Consider the following 24,225-nt stretch of genomic DNA (forward strand, 5'->3'; position numbering starts at 1 on the left):
GATAACCAAGACAATAAGAAGTTAGTAGCTTGTCCAGGGAATTTTCAGTTACTCCCTATTCCAAAAAAATACATTTTTAATATTTTGGAATTATCTTGTTTTACCAAATGTAATATGTGACCCCTCGGCACAACTGAGCCCGGATGTCGCCAGTGCCACTATTGAGATATGCTCCATCGAACTTAACAATAAACAATGGGAAACAAAGGATTTATTGACTGTTTTATTGATTTTTCACTACTTAAATGTCAAGTACTATAGACATGATATACATCATTTTAAAGCTAATTTCAAGCAAAATATTTTGGTTGAATATCTCAAAAATGATGATTGGCGACTTCAGGGCTCAGTTGTGCCGAGGGGTCACATATAGCTAAATCCTAATCCTTAGTTAGTTCTAACTGACAATAAAAGTCAAATTTTAATATTTGAAGGAAAATGAGCCAAAAACATGCAATGTTGTAGTCGCAACATTCTAAGACTTGCCACAAGTCTAAGCATTCAAAATCTTGATTATAGGCTAAGAATGAGCTCAAAATTTTAATATGTTATGTTATTTTTGATAAATGGTTATGGAAAATATTAGAAAATGTGTTTATCAAAATTTAGTCTTTGGGCTTGAATGTCACAATATACGAAAAACACACATGTTTTTGGCCCTTATTTCCAAAAATTGACCAAACATTAAAATTTAACTTTCATTGCCAGTTAGAACTAAATAAGGATTAGGATTTAGCTGTGTTTCATTTGGTAAAACAGGATAATATTTGTTTAATTAAAAAAATTAGTGCTTTATTTTTTGGGAATAGGGAGGAGGAGGTCAATTATTTCACTCAGGGACTGCGCCGGGCTCAAATTCACGTCGCCACACATCAATATATTTATACCCGAGTGGAGTGCCTTGTAGATTGAGCTAACTTGACTGTCCAAATGAAACCATCTACAATCTGACCAACACCACTCCACTGGTTGCCAGAGTCAAGATTCATCAACTCAAATTTCTCAACCATATACTGTGTCTTGAAGACGACAAGCCTGTGAAAGAATATGCCCTTTATATTCCACCACATGGGAAGAGGAAACCGGGACGGCCGCGCACACTGTACTTACAGTATGTACAGCACCTCCTGGGAGATACTGAAGGGATGCTGCAGCCAAACAAAATTGTTTTGCTTGCCCAAGATCGCAATAGTTGGAGAAAGCTTGTAGTCGCCTGCTCCGCAGCAGACTGATGATGACACGGTAATTAAAGCATGTGTTTGACAGGCATATGCACACACAGCACACAATTTGCAGGTAGAACCTCGTTTGGAGATGACCGTGCGATTGGCGAATACTAAGAAAAAGTTTAAATAAAACATAGCATTTGGGTACAACTTACCATAATCACAGTCAAGGACATGGTGAGTCTTGATACGCCTCCAAAGAATGATGCAGCACCAATTAGAGCAAACGCCCCTGGGTCCATCCATGCCCAATATGGGTTACCATCAGGCGACATTACCCCAAACATAGACACCATTGTTAGGCCTATTAGACGACCATATAAGGCACCAATATACCTATGGAAACAAAACAAAGTTACATTATATTGAGGCTGCAGCAATGAGAGCAAACCATCATGAATCCAATGTTTCTATCATGCTTTCAAAATGAATGAAACAAGCAGAGATTTGTCTAATTGCTCCACCAATCATAGCACCAAGCAACCAGCTATTTCACTGTATCGACGCTGTCACTTCAACGTACCCTGTAGCAAATTGAAAATACCCTGGATGGGCGCTTATTGGGGCATGGGCGCTTATTAGAATAAATATGGTACATCAATTTTGATATTTCATTTCATAAATCGTTGCAAGCATATACTAATACAGACTATTTTCCAACAGTCAAAGTCCCTCTGCATTATATGCTGTGAATTCTCGCATATTCATGAGAGCCGATCATTCGATAGTGCTGTGTCTAACAATCACACCAGCATTGCGTGCCTTCACGTACATGCGATAGAGCATTGCAAAACCGTAAAAATACACGGTATGTGCGTATCAGTTTTGCCTGTCGCATTTCATGGAACGATCGGCCCTCATTATTGGGTGATGCTGAGACTTTGACTGGAGTTTGTCTGTATCTCTTTAGTACATGGTTGCAATTAACTTGTTTTGTCAGGGTTAATTGCTATTCCCAGCAGACGGCTCATATTCAATATGGTTTCTGAATTCGACAGTATCATTTGTGCAAGAACAAAAGTTCTGCCAAGTGGGTTGTTGGTCACACTCAAACACAAAAGACTCTTTATGAATGAACTCGCTACTTGATGACCTTCTCCATGGGGATTATGTCAGCAGCCAGTAGCTATATATGTTTCAATCAAATATTTGTATGATAGAATTTTCATGTTTTAAAACTGCATTCACAAACTTTTATTAAACTTATAATACTTACAACATAGGTACAACTAAACCAGAGGATATAGCAGGTCCACATGACCAACACGCCATGATGTAATAGAATACTAGTACTGTGATAAGGGCTGTGTATGTGAATTCCCAGTGAGTTTCTCTAGAGAACAAGTGGTGAATTGCTTCCTCGCCAGTCACAAATAATAATGTGGCCACTGTATTGGAAAGAAAAAAAAAGATAGATATCGGTGAGCTTGTGGTTTTCTTCTGATAAAGGTATGGATTTCAATGGACAACAAATGTTGGTGAGATTACAGGGCTGAATGAGATTAAGAAATGTCAAATAATAATCGGCTTGGTTTACGTCATTCTCTATAATTAGGTTTAACTCCCTGAGCACTACATGCCGATCTAACATTGCTAGCTCTGATTGGTCAATTACATGATACGTTTACATTAATCACCAATCAGAATGGAGCTTTGCAAATAATTCACACCAATTTTTTTTTTGTGGTGAAATTATTCTAACAATGTTGCTGATTGGTACAATTGATAATGAAAACTTATTGGTCGATCGGCAGGTAGTTCTCATTTAAAAATGCAACCAGGCATTAAATGTATGGTTGGTAAATTAACTCGGTTTGAATTCAATCTTACAAAATTGGGTAAAGTTTGATTGTGGTACTATTAATCTGGTTTGAATTCAATCTGACCTTGGTTAAATGTTGAATTTGGTGAATTAACTTGGTTTGAATTCAATCTTACCCTGGTTAAATGTTTGATTTGTGAATTTGATACTGCCATTATCAAATCTTGTAGTAATTCCTGGTTTACACGTATATATGGTAACGTTTTCTTCCGTTGCCCACTGCTCTCCAAACACTTCGGACTCCATCCATTTTTTGGACTGCAAGATAAACATAAAAATATCTAAATACACCCAAATGTGTCAGGAATACAACAAAGTATCTTAGGAATACACCCAAATGTCTTAGGAATACACCTAAATGTATTAGGAATACACCCAAATGTCTTAGGAATACACCCAAATGTTTTGGGAATACACCCAAATGTATTAGGAATACACCAAAATGTCTTAGGAATACACCCAAATGTATTAGGAATACACCCATATGTCTTAGGAATACACCCAAATGTATTAGGAATACACCCAAATGTCTTAGGAATACACCCAAATGTCTTGGGAATACACCCAAATGTATTAGGAATACACCCAAATGTATTAGGAATACACCCAAATGTATTAGGAATACACCCATATGTCTTAGGAATACACCCAAATGTATTAGGAATACACCCAAATGTCTTAGGAATACACCCAAATGTCTTGGGAATACACCCAAATGTATTAGGAATACACCCAAATGTATTAGGAATACACCCAAATGTATTAGGAATACACCCATATGTCTTAGGAATACACCCAAATGTATTAGGAATACACCCAAATGTATTAGGAATACACCCAAATGTCTTAGGAATACACCCAAATGTCTTAGGAATACACCTAAATGTCTTGTTACACCCAAATATCTTGGGAATACACTAAGTATATTGGGAATACACTCAAATGTCTTTGGAATACACCCAATACAAGTTAGGAAAATTAGTTTCAAAAACCCGAAAAGGTAAAAATAAATGTAGCCTAAATTATTATTTTGTATTCACAATGCATTTTTTCTAGGTCCCTCCCTGTATAAACATACTAAAAGTCAACGCATGCAAAATATGAGAAAAGGGTAGTAAAATTTAATACATAGGGGTCAAATTTCAACTTAATAGAAATGAATTATGAAAAGAGAAATTAGGTTCCATTTTCCCCCTTTTCACCAACCCAGAGTATTACAATTAAACAAGACAACAAATAAACACTAATCCAGACTGGCACACAAACCAACTTGAACAAAAAGCAAGGGAATGTGCGAGCATGGGAATCGACCCCACAACCTTCTGCTCTCTAGATGGACACTCTATCCATTAGGCTACCAGCTCCCACTGATAAACGGTGGTTAAAACTGGGTCTAATGTAAGCAGTCGAGGTATACAATACACACCCAAAGTGTTAAAATTAAACAGACAACATGTGGGATGTATGGCCTTGCAGTTGCTTTTTGCTGTATGGTTTTGTATGGTCTAGTAGTATTACAGGGATGCATTCAGTAATATACATGACGTTCTTTGAGTTTGAATGGTAGGCTGAAAATAACCTTTAGTGGTGGGCTCCAAAAGTGAGTGGTGGCTCGACCACCCACCGTAGCTACAACTATTATAGTCACAAGGTTACAGGTGACAAAGATATGTTTCAATCAGGGTTTGGCATTTACAGGCCACTCTGTATACATGTACTCACGGTTCTTTTTCTCCGTCATAGTAGCATGAAAACGGACTACAAGGGAAAGCTGCTGGTAGCATAACACTGGCAGTAGATACCAATATCTGACGATCACAAAACATGAAGAAAAAAAGTGTAATAGACAAAATTATATGCACAATTGGTTAATTTCTGAAGTAAAAAAGAATCTTTGTAACTCAAGACTAACATATCTTATCTATAAACCTCCTGACATGAAGGTAACTTATTAATGCTGCTCCACCAATAGTTACACAGCAAACACAAAACATTTTAAATATGTTATATTTTCTGTTTTAGTTTTGATAAAAACATTTTAATTAACCCAAGGAAGATGCAAAAGTTGCAGTTTGCTCTATTTGCATGCCCTATTGATTTATACACAAATCGTTCTCGAACAAGAGAACTAGCGCTGTGCTTTCCATTACCACATTAAAACGAGCGTTGTGCTTTCATTGATTAGAACATAAAGTGCAACTTCTGATTTCGTTCCTTCCTTAGGTTTTAGATCACTGTTTCTTTAATTCTCAACCAAATTCAACAAATAAAGAGTACAGGTATTGGCTGCTTGTTTTAATGTTGACATATTTGTCTTTATTCAGGATACACAAGGGTGAACATACCTGGTACCTTAATTCTGTTGCACACTTTACTTCTATAAAATATCATCTACTACTTACAACTATAAGACAAGGCTCTGTAACTCTTGCTATCTTCTGATGCCATATATTAGTTAACTTAGTCATAAGGCCTCTTCTTAATCTTGCCATTTTTAGTGTGCTAAAGACGAACAGGCCACCAAGAATGCCTCCTATACACCCTATGATGACGGTTGGTATAAACATGATGATGTTGACATCAAGGCCTTCACGGACCTACACACAGAAAGAAACAATAAAACACTCATTAATCATTAATGGTATAGCACAATAATGTTAATGTCAAAAGAGGCCAAGATTGCAGCACGTTATTACAAGGTATTTTATAGGGCCCAGTGCAGAATCTCGCCCACTAAGTCAACATCGTCTCAGAGCCTTTTGATGGCTCGATCTCCTGCATCTTGCATTTTCAAGAGGCAGCACACCGATGACATAATGTAGTTTAGCCATATCACTGGTTGCCTCTTTGCAAGCAATTATGGACATCAACTTCGCAACATCTTGCCATGATCTTGCTCTGTGGTTATCATTCCTTGTCCAAAACCTTTATACAGTAATGTTTATTGTAGTACTGACTTGAGTTTAATCACTGTGAGCAATTTGTGGATCAGTCGATATATCGAAGGTCATGATGATATCCAGATTCATTCATCAATGCACTCAAAGGACAGCAATTTGTTTAGGTATTGTTGTCAAGTGTTTTAAGCCGCTTGTGTGAAATGCAGGAGTTGGGCCAATGAAGCTGATGAACTGGTGACTGAACGTGGTTTTTATCGGGCAGACACACATTTTGTTACTGCATATCGCAACAGTATATTTATTTCTCAGCATAGTTGCATCATCTTGGGTGAGCGTCTTGGGTTCTAGGCATGCTGATCGACTTAGTCGGCAAAATTTTGCACCGGGTCCTTATAATGTAGAAACCACATAGAATTAAGATCAAGAAGGCAAGTTTCAGAAATGTCCACTTTACATTGTGTACATTTGTTGAAGACAATTTTGCACAGCAAATTAATAATTTCAAAGGCTGTCAGAAACAATGAGAGTTGTGGGGCTGTGCAATAATTATCTGCCCCCCCTTCTTGGGTGGGCAAAAGGAGGAGGTGAACAATTTATGGCAGGGCAAAAGAGGGGCAAGAGATTTTTGGCACATATTTATAGCCCACCTTCTAAATAAAATGCCATAAAATTAAGGCTTAGGAAAACAGTATCAAAAACATACTTAATATGCATTTTTTTTTATTGTGCATTGTGTGCTTTCATTCAAAATACATGGTGCCACATGGACAAAATATTAAATTGGGTATCACAGTAAAAAGGCTCATAAAAATTAAACAGTAGTTGAGATTCACTTCATGTTTTAACAAAAAGTGACTATTGAGTGTTGCAATTTTAGAAACTTTCTAAAATGGGAAAATTCAAATTGGTTCTTACGTAAATATTGATTCTTTTCCCTATTGCACTTTTTTTACTCAACCAAAAGGAATGACTTAATAGTCATATCTAATCTACTAATTGCACTGATTTGGCATTAAATATTTGTGATTCTACCTAAAACATTAAAAACCATATTTTGCATTTTGGTTTTAAAGCCACTTATAGGAAACATTCTTAAACACTTGAGAATGTTCCTTATTGGCTCTTACCCATGTGATATGACACAATATAACACAAGTCAGCACGTGTTCATCGACCAATCGGAGGTGCATATAGCAAGGACTGATCTATTTTAAGCCCTAGGTAATTCCTTTTAAAATGTAGGATTTAATTTGATTAAAATTTGTAATTCTTACATTGTATGATATTTTTATTTGAACTGAAGTGTTTAAGAATGAGAATAAAGGTATTGTTTTTAGCTGCTGTCGTGCATCTATCGTCTCATATAACACAGGAGACATCATTATTTTTGGCGTAAAACAACTCGGCAAAAACTTTATTCTGTAAAAGTTGTTTATCTTTTACCCTTACCTGGAATAAAATATATTTGTTGGCTTTAAACAGCCCAAAGCTTCCCTGATACTTGAACCCATCAAATGCAGAGTTGAATAAATCTGTTGTAAACGTGGACACCATACAACAAAAGAAAACCTGCCATGATAGCTTCATGCTCCAAAATGATGAGACCTCTTCCATTGCGAAGAGAAGCCCACCAACGGGGGCGCCAAATGCCGATGCTACACCTGCCGCTGCTCCTGCTGATATGAAGTTACGTCTAAGGTGCAGGGAAATAGCAAAGGATTAAAAATAGACTAGGAACAATTGCATTCCCAAAAGCCATGTCTGGAACGCTAGATCAAGTTATGGTTTTTGCATGTTTCCCATTAACAGATTGGTGAAATTGAGCTACATTTTTTAATGCATATCACTCTTGCAAGGGCAGATGCATATACAGATGCCGAAATTCAGAGGGCAATCAAAGCCATGACCTCTGTTGCCCTTAGACTTGGCATTGGTAACCTAAATGTGAAAGTATTCTTCAATATATAGTGGCCTTTGCTAATTGGCCTCGAAATGAATGCCCTTGAAAAATGAATTTCAAGGGCTGGTAAAATAATGCAGTGTATCTCCTCTTCCATGTACCTGAGAAGATATCAGGCATGAGAATGATTATCCATGAAAAAACCTGAAAAGTTTGAAAAAGCCTGAAAAAGTGTGTGAAATGAGGCTAAAAAGGCCCAAAATTAAAAGAAAGTGCGGAAATTTGGATCACAAAATGCAGGAAATCCTGCAAAAGCAGGAAATTTCTCATGCCTGAGATATCTTACACTTCCCACAATGCATTTCTCCCATTTTAATTTTTTGTGCTGATTTACTATCTAGTGCAACATGGGTGGATAGTGACAAAATGTACTTCAATGAACAGAGAATATCCAGATCTTTCAAAAATTTATTCCTTGACTATCCACCCATTTGATTTTGAAATCAGAATTTCACAGAGGGCCCATACAAATCTGCTTGTTTGTGTATTTTGGTGCAACTGGCCTGAATAGCTGCCTTAATTCAACCACTGCAGCCTATAGCTGCTTTATGTTCCTTACCTGTCCTCTGGATTTCTGAAGCGTTGAAAAAATGGAAGCGCGATACCAAGGGTCTCCGATTTAAACTGACTCAGACCTGCACCTATTAGAGAACTGTAAATACACACAGAGTACATGGTGTTATGATTCACAAAACCTACTCATGTTAATCATGTTAATTGAGGGCATGTCCTGGAAAGCAATGCTTGCAGGGGTTTTCCTTATTAAACATGTCATTATATGTGATGCGATCAAGCAAAATCAGTCGGAACTCAGAAATATTTATTTTGGGATACATCAAAACAAATGTAATATTTCCTTTTGTTTTGGAAACTCTTTTATTGATCATATCTTTGGAACTGGCAGTTCAATTTCAATGGGGTTTTCTGCAAAATGCAGCTTTGTAAATGCTTTTAACTATCCTTAAAGAAACTGAAAATTTAATATTTCTGAGTTCCGACTTATTTTGCTTGATCGCATCACATATTGTAATTATTTATGGTAGGGAGTCCACTGCTAACGGCACATATACAGGAGCTTACCCCAATATAGGTCCCACTGGTCCCAGAGGCAGTCCCCTACTATCAGCACATAACAGAGGAGAAGCTTACCCAATGTGTATCATTGGTCCCCCTGGTCCCACAAGCAGTCCATTGCTAACAGTACATAATACAGGAAAAGCTTACCCCATGTGTATCATAGGTCCTTCTGGTCCCACAGGCAGTCCACTGCTAACAGCACATATACAGGAGAAAAATTTGACTATAAGTGTTCTAATGTTGAAGATATGTCTGACTAAAGTACCATTGAGAAAACAGATGAGTTCAGGCATACCAGAGCCACTGGCTGATGGACGATAAAACTGAAAATAAAGTAGAATGGAGTCATAATCTTCAAGTTTGCGTACAGTGGTGGCACCAGAAATCTTTCGGGGTACAAAAATCTGGTGAATTTTCCTTAAAATGGGCAATTTGACCCAAAATTGACATTTTCGTCCAAAATAGGTGATTTTCACCCAAAATGGGTGACTTTTGCCCAAACTAGGGTGATTTTCATCAAAAATACGAAATAATGGCAATTTTGGTCCAAAACATGGAAACTTATTTCATTTTTTTCCTGACTGGGGAGCAAAAATGGGGAGGGGGAAGAAAAACTTGAGGAAACAAATACCCCCTACCCTGCTGGCACCGCCACTGTCTGTTTGCGCATCTTGGTCAAAGGTAAAATTTAATAACATTCCATGATTAATTTTCAGGAATTTGGCTTCTCAAAGTGCCTAGTACCAGTAATAGAATTTTTCAGTAGCTGCTTAGAAATCTTCCATCATCCAAATCCACGCTACAGCATTACCTTTCTGTTTAGACTCTATGCAATACACCAACCGGAATGGTATAACAATTGAAATGGCAGCCACGTTGGAGGACAATTCTAAGATGACAGATGAACAGGTCTCTAGATCGATTCCACAACCATTCATACCTATCACCCGTTTTATTGAATTATCATGCACATTGACCCGTGGTACCTTACGGAGGGCAAAATTTTGAAAAACAAGGATGACTCTGTCATGAATGACATCGTATTGAATATCCTACTTACCACAACTATACTACTGCCTATTAAGACAAGTATAAGACTAAAACTCATCACCCAAATCCATGCTACAGCATAACCTTTATCCTGTTATAAAGAAACAAAAAAATAATATGCATTCACTGACTGTACTAAAATATTTGTTATTTTATAATAGTGCATTGCACCTTATGTGTACATCAGCACACTGCAACAATTGGCTTTTCCAGTTGAAAATCGAAATCCAGACACCCCCTATAGAAGATAAGACATTAATCTTCCCCACAGAGAGAGTGAATTTCAAATTGGGTTACCTGAATGGGCAGTCTCCATTTGAAATCTACACCTCTGGGTGCAAGATTAAGGTCATGCCTTCCATAAGGTGGATTTCAGCTGGAATAGCCCAATTTACTCTAATGCTATGAGGAATACACCCAAATGTATTAGGAATACACACAAATGTATCAGGAATACACCCAAAGGTATAACGAATACACCCAAATGTATTAGGAATACACACAAATGTATCAGGAATACACCGAAATGTATCAGGAAACAGGAATACACCCAAATGTATTAGGAATACACCCAAATATATCATGAATACACCCAACTGCATTATGAAAACACCCAAATGTGTTAGGAATACACCCAAATGTATTAAGAATAGTGGAATACACCCAAATGAAATATCAGAATTGTTTTGCTTCAATAGCCCTACAGAAACTTGAACAGGCTAAAAAGGCCTTGCCGCTAAACACATGCTATGTGCAAAAACAGTAGTTGCTCAGGTATGCACTGTTCCGGCGCATAGGAGGCGCACGCACCGAGGTCATTGTGTTGCGAAATCCATCAAGTCATTGACGGATATCAATAACCTCCGCACCTGTGTGCTTATTTCAACAAGTAAATTTGATTGGGACACACAAGTAGGAGTGATGCGCGAAGGTTATGAATTATCATCCCGTATAGTTCTCCATTGCATTTTTAAGAATAGAACAATGTAATCAGGTTACACCGCTTGTTCTGCCAGGGCAACAGGTGTCATCTGGTGGTTATGTTTTGAAGACATGCTAATAGCATACAAAATTAATGTCATTCATCACAATAGACTGTGAACAAGTCCTTACTAAAATCATAAATACTGACCAGTCCCTTACCTGTAAATACATTTCTGTTTGGTCCCATTTGAAGTCTGATATTAAGTCTATCATTTGGTGAAGTAGAAAACCAACAAATCCTGTAGTGAAACCTACAAGTCCCATCATGACCCAGCGGTCCCAGTCCAGCCTATTAGTAAGAAAGGATTCAAAGGAATATGTTACATAACAAAACTTACAAGTCTTGTGATCCTGTCATAACATAAAATTGTCCCAGTCAAGCCTAGAAGCAAGATTATGTTAGATAACAAAACCTACAAGTTCCATCATATCAAAAAAGAAAATGTTGAAATTAGCCATTTTTTGAAAACAAATTCACAACAGGTCCACATTATAGCTCCCTGCACCCCTCCCCTCCCGCCAAATGAATCACAGCTAAGGGCATGGTTAACATATAACTTCATACACACACACTCTCTCTCTCTCTCCTGTGCTGTATAAGAATGGTTAACATATAGCCTACACAACAATACACACACATACCTTGCCGGTTGTTGTCTGAGCCAGTTCTTATACACATGGCTATGAGGTGGTAGGTAGTCCAAACTCTCATAGCCAGCCAGTATCTCTCTCTCCTGCGCTGTATATGCATGGTTCACATATCTACTCTCATAGTCGCGACCTTTGGCAAAGAAACCACTTTTGTCGTCAGTAAGGTTGACATCCTCATAAGGGGCGCTTTCTCGGATGACAGAACGCTTGGAGCTACTTCGTTCCATTGTTGACTGTAGAACGATATTCACTGGTATTTATCCTCACAAAATTGACCTGATTATATTAACATCTCTGACCTGACATCTGTTCAACTTTTTGTGTGTATCTGAAATACGTCAATTAAGAATCAAAATACAAAATTGGTTAAAACTATTTTAAATTGTAGTATGGTTTCCATACATGCAAAAATGCAAGGAATCTAAAATACAAACTTAACAATTCAAAATACAAAATTAGTTTAAAGATGGGTTACCTGATCGACAGCATCATCCCCATACTTTTTCCTATCAAAATGGAGATTTTGGCATCCGAAGAAAGCTCATATTTTTCTCATAATCCCGGTGAAATTTTAGGCCTAAAATATATTCCGTTTAGATGTTATGAATGAAAAAGTGACATCCTCATCCCCAATTATGGTATACCACACATACCATTCGATGGGCCGTCACGAAACAAATTTGTACTTCTAACATCAAAACGGTTAGTGCAATTTACCTCAAAACATGGGAACTGGATTATTTTGGTACAGGCCTCATGTGAGGAACAAAATAGGATACAAAAAAAAATCTGATTTAAGCTACCTTTAAATTTAGTATTTAGTATGGTTTCCATACATGCATGCAATCCAAACGATTGGACCCAAAGAGTACCGCCTCAAGGTTAAATGTGTGCATAAAGGCTATGCCGTTATGGTAAATCCGCCATTTTGGTTTTGGACCAACATAGTGTACCTCATCCAACATTTATCGGCAAATCAAATGATAACTGCATAGATCTTTGAGCTTGAGTGTTACAAATTTAAAGTTTCCACAATAATCACATTATTGGCATTAGACCCAGATGTAAATAAACACACACTACCAGAGTCTTAGCCAGAAATCAGAAACCACCCGTCCAAACAGACACCAAAATTTGACCCTCAAATATAAAACAACTTGTCTATACCCATGGAAGGGTCATTGGGGTCAAATATGTCCTGATTTGGCCATTACATGTCACTCTGAATTAGTCTCAAGTTCATATAACCTTAAAATCATCTGTTTTAGAGCTATCACATCTGTAAAATCCATTAAATCCACCCGTCTAAAATTAGCTTAGCCCGTCTTAAAGACAGGTAGACGCATGGCTGGCTAAGACCTTGCACACTACATAATAGTGCCGTACTATTACGCTGACTTTCCTATTTGGGGAGGATGACAATTTTGACCTCCTCGTCTGTTTACAAACAGAGAGGTAGACAAAAGACCATTCCGCTTGTCCAAACACTCAAGTAATCAGAAGGATGGTCCACAATAGCGTGATTCACGTAACCTGAATAGGGATTAAAAAGCTGTCAAGTAGAACCATGTGCTTCTTTTGTCCAGTTTGCCATCAAGATTTCATATGGAAACAGTTCAGCCCCAGAACACGATCATGTCAGAAATTATTATTTTGTTCTGGGACTGATTATTCGGACTAACACTACATGTAGGTCGATATTTAGCGAGCATATGGTGAAATAATCTGGAGGTACCGTAAACTATTTTCCTCCATGAGTGACAAGCAAACATTGATATAATCTCTATGATATGCATGTCTAACAATATAGTATTCTCTCTACAGTTAGCCTTAATGTATGATTTCCGTTAAATGTTAATTTTATTATTCTTTATTCAAAATGTTGAAATAATATCAGTAATATAACTTCCGGGAAGGGTTGCTGTCCATTTTAAGTTGAAATAACAAGGTAAAGTGAAAGAAACCCTACTGGTTATTTTGGCCATTTAACATGCAGTTCTACATGGGAGGACATATTATCATAATTCTTAAATTATGATAATATGTCGAACTTTGCTCTGTTGACCTACAAAGACAACAAATTTGGCCGATTCCATTTATGTGCAAGTTGGGACATGTGTAATACAAATGCAAAAAACAAATCAGGTATGAAAAAAATTAACCAATTTCATATTATAACTTTTTTATAAGATCGTACATTACGGCTTTAAATGCTTTCCATACATGCAAGGAATCTGAAATACAAATTTAAGAACCGTACCCTATTTTGTCCTCCATGAGTGACAAGCAAACATTGCGGAGTCGGTATTCTTTGCATCTTTGGGTATAATCTATGATGCATGTCTAACAATAGAGTCATTCCATATCAAATCAACCAATTTGCTGAAAATCTTGGCAGGTCACCCCTTCAGATTTTGCTGAAAATCATTTCTAGCATACCTCTATGGCAATAATGAACACATGGAAAAAAATAACGCTCAACTCCAAGCGGTTTCGGAGATACGGCTTGTCAAAATTTCACCCAGACCCCCCTTTTTGCTCTCGCGAGTCGCGTCGTTGAATTTGTCGCATTTTGGAACACTCATATTTTGACTTTAGGAAAAAGATATTAAGCTGAAAATTGCTACCTAGAGTGACTTTCACCCAAATAAGCAGAATCTGGCCTTAAAAACAGTGTAGTGCTTCCACTTTAAAAGTTATGGGTCTCCCAAAACCCCTTTTCGTTTTGTCATATTTCACTGTATTCAGTTTCCAGACCCCACTCGTACTCTTAAATAGATATCAGAGAATGTTCTGATCACTATGTTCTTAAATAGATATCAGAGAAAAGCTCAATTTCTTGAAAGAAACAATGCGTTGTGCACGTCACGTTTTGTACACTGGGTTTCAGAAAAGAATGGCAGTCCCTTGCTCAGATGGCAGTCTCTTGCTCAGATTGACGCTAGCGCTTTGTTAATGAGCGACATACGAGTCGTGGAGCTTTTTCATTTTGTGTTCCCTTCAAAACTAAAGAGCCGATCTGCGCTGACCTAATCAGCCAATCAGATTATCGGTGTGTTGTTATGATTGACATTGTCAGACAATTGAATCAGCCAATCAGAACCCCACTTCCTTGTTTACGCTGTGCATGCTCACAAAATGTAAACAACTGCCGTTCTTCTGACAGAAACTGTAGTGCACTGCCAGTTGTAGTAACTACAAATTTTGAACATTTGGTTTGAGGACTTGTTCTCAAGTTGTAGAAGGTGCCATAGGGTGCCTTGTGTTAATTGTTTTCATTATAAATGTCGCAAAATATTAACAATAATTAACAATCTGTTTGACCTCTCCATATATTCATACATCATTGTACATTGGCTTGCTCAGCTGTGTTTTCATATCATATTTTGTGGTGGAAAATGATTACAATACAAATGTGTAATTTGTAATCATTTTTGGAGCAACGATTTCTTCGTACCGACGACGGCTATAAAGTGTGTATCTGAATGCACATTAAACACATATGGCCATGTGTTTTGAGTTGGGCCGGTAATGCGTTACATGTTTTCGCGAGATGAAAATTGCATGTTTTTCATTTAGATATGAATATCTTTCACATATTATACCCAACATATATAAAAGTATACATTTTCTGGCTGCAAATGAACCAAGGAATCCAAAAATGCACTTTAAAATGACATAGGGTGTAACACTAAGGAGTTATGAAACTGAAAATACCAAATATTTTAGGGAAAAATGTAAAATTTGACAAATTAAAAAAAAAGTTAGCTTCACCCCACATATTTAAAAGTTCCATATTTGAATTCCTCTCAGTCAGAGCTTTAAATACATATATAACATCATAGGGTTCAATAAAATTAAAATGATTGCGCCAGCCTCTTTCAAGGCATATTTTCCCATTGACTTCAATGTGTAACCCGAACGGAAAATAAAATATGCAAAATTGCTTCTCAAAGCAAATTAAATTACCTGGAATATGATTGTATGGTGTTATAGTATGCAGTTTAAAGTGAATTGTAAAATGTGAAAAAGAAATGGACCTCTTGCATCATATGGCCCCCTGGGGGTCACTTTTATTAAATTTGCTCCTCCTGATCCTCCTCCACCCCGCACATTGTGCTAATTAGATGCAAATTATTCAAATATTAATAACTTTTTACAACTTTTTAAAGGTTTACTGTATTGGTCTCATCACAAGCTTTAATTTGACACCAAATTTAACTACATAGGCTGCATATTAGGCTAATGAAAGTTGACTCCCAGTTTCCCGTTACCCGACTCCGGTCAGAAAAAAATGCCGATCAAATATTTCATTATTTTCCATTATTTCACATTTTTCAAGTTTTTAAGAAAAAAGGATAGTTTTAATGTCATCTTTCACGTCCGACACGTATTTTAAGCACTTTTACGCCGACCCTCACCTGCCCGAATAGTCTTTGTAAACGCTGGGTTAAACTACGTGGTAAAATGGCAATATCGAGGGCGATTTACTGGAGACTAAAATTCCCTGCATCTAAGTTTCTCCTACCACTAAATGGATAGACCGAACACAAAGAGAGGCAGCCAAGTTTATGGAACCAGCGATGAACAAATATGAAAGCATTTCTACCGTGGCACTATGTAGCGCTATATATAGACAACATCAAAATAAATAAAATAAATAAAGTTTGAAGTCAAATTTATTCTGCTTTTCTTACAAATATATGTATTTAATAAAATAAACTTATAAATAAAATGATTTATTTGTCAATTTCTTGCATGGTTGTTTTATTATTAACACGTGTACCCTGTGATGATTTTTACCAGCAACCTCCATGTGAACGTTCGAACTTTCATTTGTTGTGCAACCTAAATTGGAAAACAATACAATTTCCATGTATAAAAGTTTACTTTCAAAGATCTGCTTTAGGACCTGTGTCAAGTATTAAAGTTTTGACAGAACAGCTACAATATTTTATTGTGCAACCTAAATGATCAAAAACAGTTTGTGCAAGTAGACAAACTAATTTCCGTGATAAATATTGCTTCCAAAGATGTGCTAGTGGAGAGTAAGTTTGGTTTGTAAAAAGTAGTGTGCAATAGAACACACAGACACAGTGTATTTATATGGAAAAGTGGTTCTCCAAAGACTATCATGGACTTCTGGTGCTTTCATATGTTGCACAACCTATAGGTTAATTTGAAGATTCCAAAGAAGATGTGCTTAATTAAAACTTGTTTTGAAGACTAAGTTGGTAAAATATTTGAGTGAAGCATGGTCATTACTATACTTTATTATTTTATTTGGGCCTCAAAACATAGCATTCCGTAATTAACTTTGCACCGATAATGAAAGTTTGAAAATAATGAATAATGAATAATGAAACAGTCACCTACCCAGTCATGAAAAACTATGTAACGGGAAACTGGGGGTCAACTTTCATTAGCCTTAACTGAGAAAATTAAAAAGATGAACCCTAAAATGTCGCGTGCATGTAACATCTCCACCTATTTACTGGCCCAACTCAAAACGCATGGCCATATATTAACATACACAGCACCTGTTGGAACTCGGAGCCGGGAGTTTCAATTATTGGAACTGGTGCACTGCAGGCATGGCAGGTTATAATTTAGGTATGCTAGGTGAATTCAAATTTGCCATCAAACTGCATCATTTTACATATCAAATTAAAGCCCTTGAGTAAAGAAAGCCAAAACTGAAAACATTTTTGTCATACTAGCACTTTCCGTAACAAAGTTACATCTTGTCAAAATTGACTTTCATCAAAAAGATTCTGCTACTAAAATTCCCCAAAACGGCATTTAGGGGTGTTTCTAGAGGCTTTTGACTAACACACGCGTCGCGTCACGTCACGTCACGTCACGTCGCGTCACGTCACGTCACGTTGATATCTTCTTAAAAGTTACAAACAAGTCATACGGTTGAGATCCAATTTGACCTTGACCTCTATCAAGCTGAATGCACCCGAGGTGGGCCACATAACACCCCGCCTAACTAACTGGGTACCGTTGGGTCCCTCAATTCTCTGTTTTCAACTCCTATTTTCCTATTTTATTTTTATTTGATAAAAACTTTCCGGAAACTTTTTTTTCCCTTCGCCACTTAGTTTGTATTTCTTTTGCCAATTGAGAATGCTTGACAACCACCTGTATTTACTGCCTTTTTGACAACCCGATCCAATCACCCAAAACAAGCCAGAACTCAACATGACCCTTGTTTGCACCCCAATCAATGTTTCGCTTAGCACATACCATGAACATGCACTAGGAACTTCCATTGAAAAGACCCGATATGAATGCATGGGATACGGCGTGGCTATTTTTAAACTGTGGAAAATACCCGGGCCGTATTCTCAAGCAAAGGGGCTAACACCCGTCCCAGGACACACCCGGCCCCGCAGAAAAACCTGCAGACGCCACGAAAAAATGAACAACACAACCGCGCAATAACATGACCCAGCCCACCCCACTTGACATGGCCAAAGAGCCTCCCAGGCCTAAGGTTGACCCGTCTTCAAGAATACGACCTCAGAGTTTTCAATGGAAAATTCCATACAGCTGTGTTTGTTTTACTTGGTCACGTTGTTGCACACATGTTTTCCATGGCCTGCTCTATTGCATATGATACACACATGCTGATATCGACAGCGAACGAACTTGCACCCGCTGGGCCTGTTGAAATCAAAACAAATCTTTGCCGGGGGGTCCACTCTTGCACTAGATGGGGCACTTGGGGTTCTTTTTAGACGGTATTGGGAGCCTCCGTGAGGGTAATTTGTGGAGTTTCCTGGGCCTGATTGAGTGGGATTTTTGAACCCAGAGAACCCATTAAATGAGGTCGGATTTGACATGAACATTACTGCAAGAGTGGACCCCCCGGCAAAGATTTGTTTTGATTTCAACAGGCCCAGCGGGTTAGACTGCTGCCCTCAGTCGTCAATCGTCTGGATTGACGACTGAGAAAACTACATGGAAAAAAAGTGACGGATTTTGCAACAGGATTCCTGTGGCATAGAGCATGCGCAGTTGTGTCCAAATTGACCTTTTGACCGAGTTTGTTGTTTTTAGAAGTTCAGAGCGCGATCTTGTCACAGCGGCGCGGTACAGCGACGCGGTACACGGGCGCCGCTAGTCAAGTCGCGGCTTCACGCGCGCAAAACCAAAGTCGCATTGAATAGTTTTCAGAAGTCCGTCATGATATTGGCTGTAAGATAATCAGTCGTCACTACGAAGCATACACAGTACATGCGAAGTGTAGACGGCTGATTGGAATTAGTCTACCAGCGGGTGCAAGTTCGTTCGCTCATGAAGATATCAACGTGACGTGACGTGACGCTTGACGTGTGACGCGACGTGACGTGGACGTGACGCTTGACGCGTGTGTTAGTCAAAAGCCTTTCTAGATCTTAGTCTCATGGCGATAGCAGCTTTTTTAATGGAACTGCTATCAAAATCCTCTAAAATTCCATAATGCGACTTGATTATCACCATAAAAATCATATATTTGGGTCAAGTGAAGTATAGAAAACATATTTGTAGGTTTCCTTCACCGACCTGTTCTCAAAAAAAATTCAAATTTCTATGTAAATATGCATTGTGTTTGGGCCCCGGTCTCGGCGAATTTCGCTGACTGGCAAATGTGTTAACTAAGGTTTGCCTGGGATACCTATATAATTGCATGTAGGTAAGCTTAAAAAACCTTATTCATCATGTTCATTGACATTGCATTGGCATTGATGTGATTAAATGTGTTTCATGCCAACCAAGGAAAATCAAATTTTTGAGTTGCATTGATACCATTTTATCAAGACTTCATTGCCATTGTAAACTCTGAAATAATCAGGAAAAACACACAAAAATTATACCAACGCAATTACAAACCTGTTGTGAACTTCCCCAAAACACGGAAGAAACGGTATCAGGACGACTCGACCTCCGGACTACTCGACCACGGACTACTCGACCACGGACAACTCGACCTCCCTGACAAGTCGACCTCCCTGACAAGTCGACCTCCCTGACAAGTCGACCTCCAGAATCGCCGTGCACTTGGTGCATTCATGAAAAGTGATAAATGCATGCACGAAGTTGTTGTTGTTATTTATCATTATTACTTTGTTGAGTAGCTAACATAATTAGTAGGCCTACATTTAAATGTTTTGTGTGAAATAATATCGTAATATGAATTAATATTCCATATAACAAGACATGATTATCAAGATCATAAGAACTCTGCATAGAGAGATACGGTATGGCAATATTTTGTATTGACCACTTGATAAGGTGATTAACGCATTGTCACTTACCTACAATAGCAGAATGGTATTATATAAAATCAATGAATGTCAGGTATTTGTTATCAATGAACATGATCAATGGAATCTATAATTTAATAAAGAGTCAGATAAAAAGGAAACTATAATATTTACAGTAATTTCTTGGCCAAATTGGAACATGCGTGTTGCGTCCATGTAGCGTACTAAGCGTGTACGCAATGCAAGACGCGTGTATGCTTTCTTCTGTACCGCGTTATATTCGCGCGTGTTTAACGCGGAGCCACTAGCGTTTATAGTGTTCCAGTTTGGCCATGAAATTACTGTAAATATTATAGTAGTTTTCGTGGAGAGTAAATATCACTAGAAAATTCAGATACAGAATCATGATCAGACCGCGTATTTCTACAGAAAAGTCATGAAATTATGTGAATGTTCTTGTTCTTGTGTACGAATTAAATACAGCTCTTACCACCATGCGGAGCATTTATTAAAACGCAATTAATTAAAACTTCTTTATATTGGAATGGATGGATAAATTGTCTTAGGACTATAAAAATTTTGACATGAAATAAAAATGATTTCAGTACCAAGAAATAATATTTTAGCAATGTACCAGTAGTTTCCATTGGGTTTGATTTAAGCTTCGCTATTAATATTGACTTGCTTATATTATTTATTTATTTATTTATTTATTTATTATAATTTATGCTCTGAAATTGAGCATAACATTTACGGCGCGGCGCGCGGGTCTATAAAATACAGAAGTTCATTAATACATTTACTATTATGTACGTGTTTATTGTCATCATGTATGAGACTTGTGTTAATTTCAATTCGCCTCATCACATGTTTAACATAGGTAAGCATGTGTTTAACATATGTACCTTGGTGGGCAACCGGCAACGGAGGGTATGTGGGGACTTGAGTTAATTTCACAGGCTTCAACACGTTTAACAGCACGTTGGTGGGCAACGGAGCACTGCACTTGTGTTAATTTTGACACGTTTAACATAATGCACGTTGGTGGGCAATGGAGTATAAGACTTAATTTCTATCGCTTCAACATCAGGCACGTTGGTGGGCAACGTAACCCATGGCGCGTTGGCATGGGGGGGGGAGGGGACGGAGTACGAGATTTGTGTTTTATTTGACATCGCTTCAATACGTTTAAGATATGAACGGGGATTGTTGATGTTTTATGTTATTTCGCTGTTCTACTAAAAATTAATGCACACATTTGGCAGAATGAAGGCCTATTAGGAAACACTTTTAGTATTTTGATATTTCGTGTTTGTTTTGTTTGTTTTTTTCACTATCTACTGAAATAGCATTTTGCGGCGCGACGGCCCTATAAACTTGATATACAACATTTGAAAAAAAGTTGAAAAGGCCTACTTTTAATATTTGATAAATTTGAAAATTTCACAAAAGTTGAAAAAGTTGAATTTCGGATTGAAAAAGACTTCCAATGATTGAAAAAGTGTATAAAGTTGAAAAACTCCCGAATTTTGGCCCCACTGGTTATGCCACTTCTTTCGGGGAAAATGTTAACAAAATGGGGGCCTTTTGTGGGCAGATGCTAAAACATTCGGTTCCTTTAAGGTGGCTGTGTACTCTCAGACATGCATGTAGTAAAAGTGCAATAACTTTGTAATTATTCGCGCAAAACATATAAAAGTATACATTTTTATGAAGGCAAGACATCAATAAATCTTAATATAAATACAGATTTGGGGTAAAAACAACAATTTTGAAGAAAATCACAAAAAAGTGAGTTTTGGCAATATTTGTTAGGTACATCATAACAAAAAAACACTCTTTCCAAAATATTTTATTTTGTTTTTAGCTCAATCTTGAGGCTCCATTCCAAAAACGGTTTTTTATTTTTTGATATTGGCCTTATTTTTGAGATATTGACCATATAAGGCATCAAAATGAACTTTTAAAATTCAAAAACGCCTATTTGCACAAAATGATGCCCAAAATCGGAAATAGACCAAAATATAAAAAAATGAGAAAACCGTTTCTTGAGTCGATCATGCTTTTTATGATGATCATATTTGCTTACCTATAGATGCTGTATTTATTGAGTTATCGTGTACCTAAATCGTCATTTTACCGAGAAAATGAACATTGAAATAATGGCCGTTGAAGTTTAAAGTGGTCACATTTTGCACTTTCATCGAATCTCACAGGAGAATGCGACAGTTTTCGTTTTGAAACTTATAATTACGTGAACATCGGGTAAATCCACAGCCCCTTGAGAAGTTTGAGCGAAATCCATTCATAACTTGATATTTAAATCGGGGGAAAGAACTTGAAAAAACCCGCATTTTATCAGCTAAAACGGAGCCATTTGACCACTAGGTTTTTGTGAAATCAGTGCTTCCGTGGTGTTTCCATAAGATGCGCCGCGCATTTAGATAAGCGTCGCGTATGCGTCGCGTATTTGTGTGTTAACAAATTGCGCGATACGCAACGCAATGAGTTGTTGCGCGCGTGTACCTTGCTGGTACAACTAAGGTTTTCTTTCCTTTTCAATTTCAATCACGAGTGGAATAGTGAAATAAAATCCTTAAAATATTGCAGTTGGAGTTTACAAATCTGGATTTTCATTCCTTGTATTTATAAAAAACATAACAAGGTACAAAGTACAAACATATCATAAAAGCTGAATTTTGAGAAAGAAACAATGGCTAGAGTACACAGCCGCGTTAAGATCCTAAAAAGTTGGTCTTTCAGTGGCAGATGCTTAAAAATGGGACCCGTTTCGAGGGAAAATCTAAAAATGAGTTCTTTTGAGGGCAGAATCTAAAACTTAGGTCTTTTGGTTGCATATGTTGAAACATGTTGAAACTTTCAGTTTTTAATGAAATAAAGATATGATATAGGCTACATCATGCCTGCAGGATAAACACGTGAACCCAAAGAGAGAAGAACGAATTCGATGGTGTTGCATGCATTATCCACAACAGTGCGTTAGGTGCTCCGCAGTTGCTCCTTTGCTATAAGGGAAATCCCTGATTGCGGAACTTCTGAAAAATATCATTTGAACGAATGTGACAAAGCATACCTGTAACAACTTATTTGAATTTGCAAATGGGTGAAATAATTCATTATCAGTTAAGTGTCGATACCTGTGTACGACATACATGAATAAAGTACTGAAGTAGGGCCTAAACACATGTCTTCCAAATCTAGGTATATTAAACACCCAGATTTGGAAGTTATAGGTTAGAGCCTATAGGAAGTGGTCATTTTGTTATAAAAATAGATATGACAAGACAGATTCTTTATAAATTTATTTCAGTTTATTACACAAATTTTACTGATCTATTATAGGAACACTTGTTTAGCCTGACCCTTTTAAGATTTATCCCATAGGATTAGGATATATCTATCATTAAACTTACTATCAATCAAGTTTATCTACGTTGTTGGCATTTATAGTTATACGTCCGATGATGTTGAACCATCCTTTTAACCAAAAGACTCACTTCCTTTATTTCTATTTGAATACTTAACCATTCCCTGGGGAGTTGGAAAATGAGGTTCTATCTAAATGAAGTCCCCATCGAAGTCATTTAAACAATGTCAGACAAGGGATACAAATTAATGTTTACCACCTTTACAGATATTTTGCAACAGATTGATAATGATTTTTAAAAAAAATTTCCATGATAATCTATTGACATTTTCATGAACATAATAAAAAGTTTTGGCCAGTGATAAGGGTGGGTGACGGGACATTTTCAATCACCTTTCATTACTCTCATCATGGAAATACAAGAATTTTGTATAGCCTAACTATAATAATATTGAAGAGTTTGTTTCCAAAACTGATTATATCGAATGGCTAGTGTAAAATGTGGTTAATTAATTCCTGTACAGCAGTTGACAAGTTCGAACAACAGATATGAAATATATATTTATAACAATGATTTGAGTAGGAAAGCCGGGAAGGAAAGTCGTCTATTTCTTTTACAATCATCCAAAGCAGATGATATGGCATAGTAAAATGCAACGTGCTAAATCAATTAGAGAATTCAGTAGGCTGATTAAACTTAAGAAAATTTAAAATTATACAAGAAAAAGTAACAGAAAGCAGCTGTTCAAAATGTCAAGTTCAACTGTCTTCCCTACATGGTCCGGATACGTCGCAAGCACAAGACACGGGTAAACGGCCCGTAATAGACTTGTAATTCCCCAGGCGGTTATATAGTGATGAGAACATACCAGGTTATGCAGTCACGCAGCCGAGGGGTCCGGGGACTCAAGC

At 37.3% G+C, this 24,225-nt stretch overlaps 1 protein-coding gene across 1 annotated transcript in view; it reads right to left on the minus strand.

The window, feature by feature from the left end:
• The window catches only part of LOC140146333 (chloride channel protein C-like), a 47,738-nt gene extending 28,128 nt beyond the window's left edge, over positions 1–19,610 (minus strand). Inside the window, 13 exon segments of the mRNA XM_072168142.1 lie at positions 1,382–1,562; positions 2,443–2,614; positions 3,165–3,263; positions 3,266–3,306; positions 4,771–4,856; positions 5,451–5,645; positions 7,398–7,641; positions 8,468–8,560; positions 9,133–9,308; positions 10,046–10,126; positions 11,179–11,308; positions 11,662–11,998; positions 19,552–19,610. Of these exon segments, the coding sequence (XP_072024243.1) occupies positions 1,382–1,562; positions 2,443–2,614; positions 3,165–3,263; positions 3,266–3,306; positions 4,771–4,856; positions 5,451–5,645; positions 7,398–7,641; positions 8,468–8,560; positions 9,133–9,308; positions 10,046–10,126; positions 11,179–11,308; positions 11,662–11,897 (1,734 nt within the window). The 5' untranslated portion in view covers positions 11,898–11,998; positions 19,552–19,610.
• Between the last annotated feature and the right edge of the window lie 4,615 nt (positions 19,611–24,225).

Source organism: Amphiura filiformis, chromosome 2 (assembly GCF_039555335.1).
Source record: "Amphiura filiformis chromosome 2, Afil_fr2py, whole genome shotgun sequence".
Taxonomy (NCBI): domain Eukaryota; kingdom Metazoa; phylum Echinodermata; class Ophiuroidea; order Amphilepidida; family Amphiuridae; genus Amphiura; species Amphiura filiformis.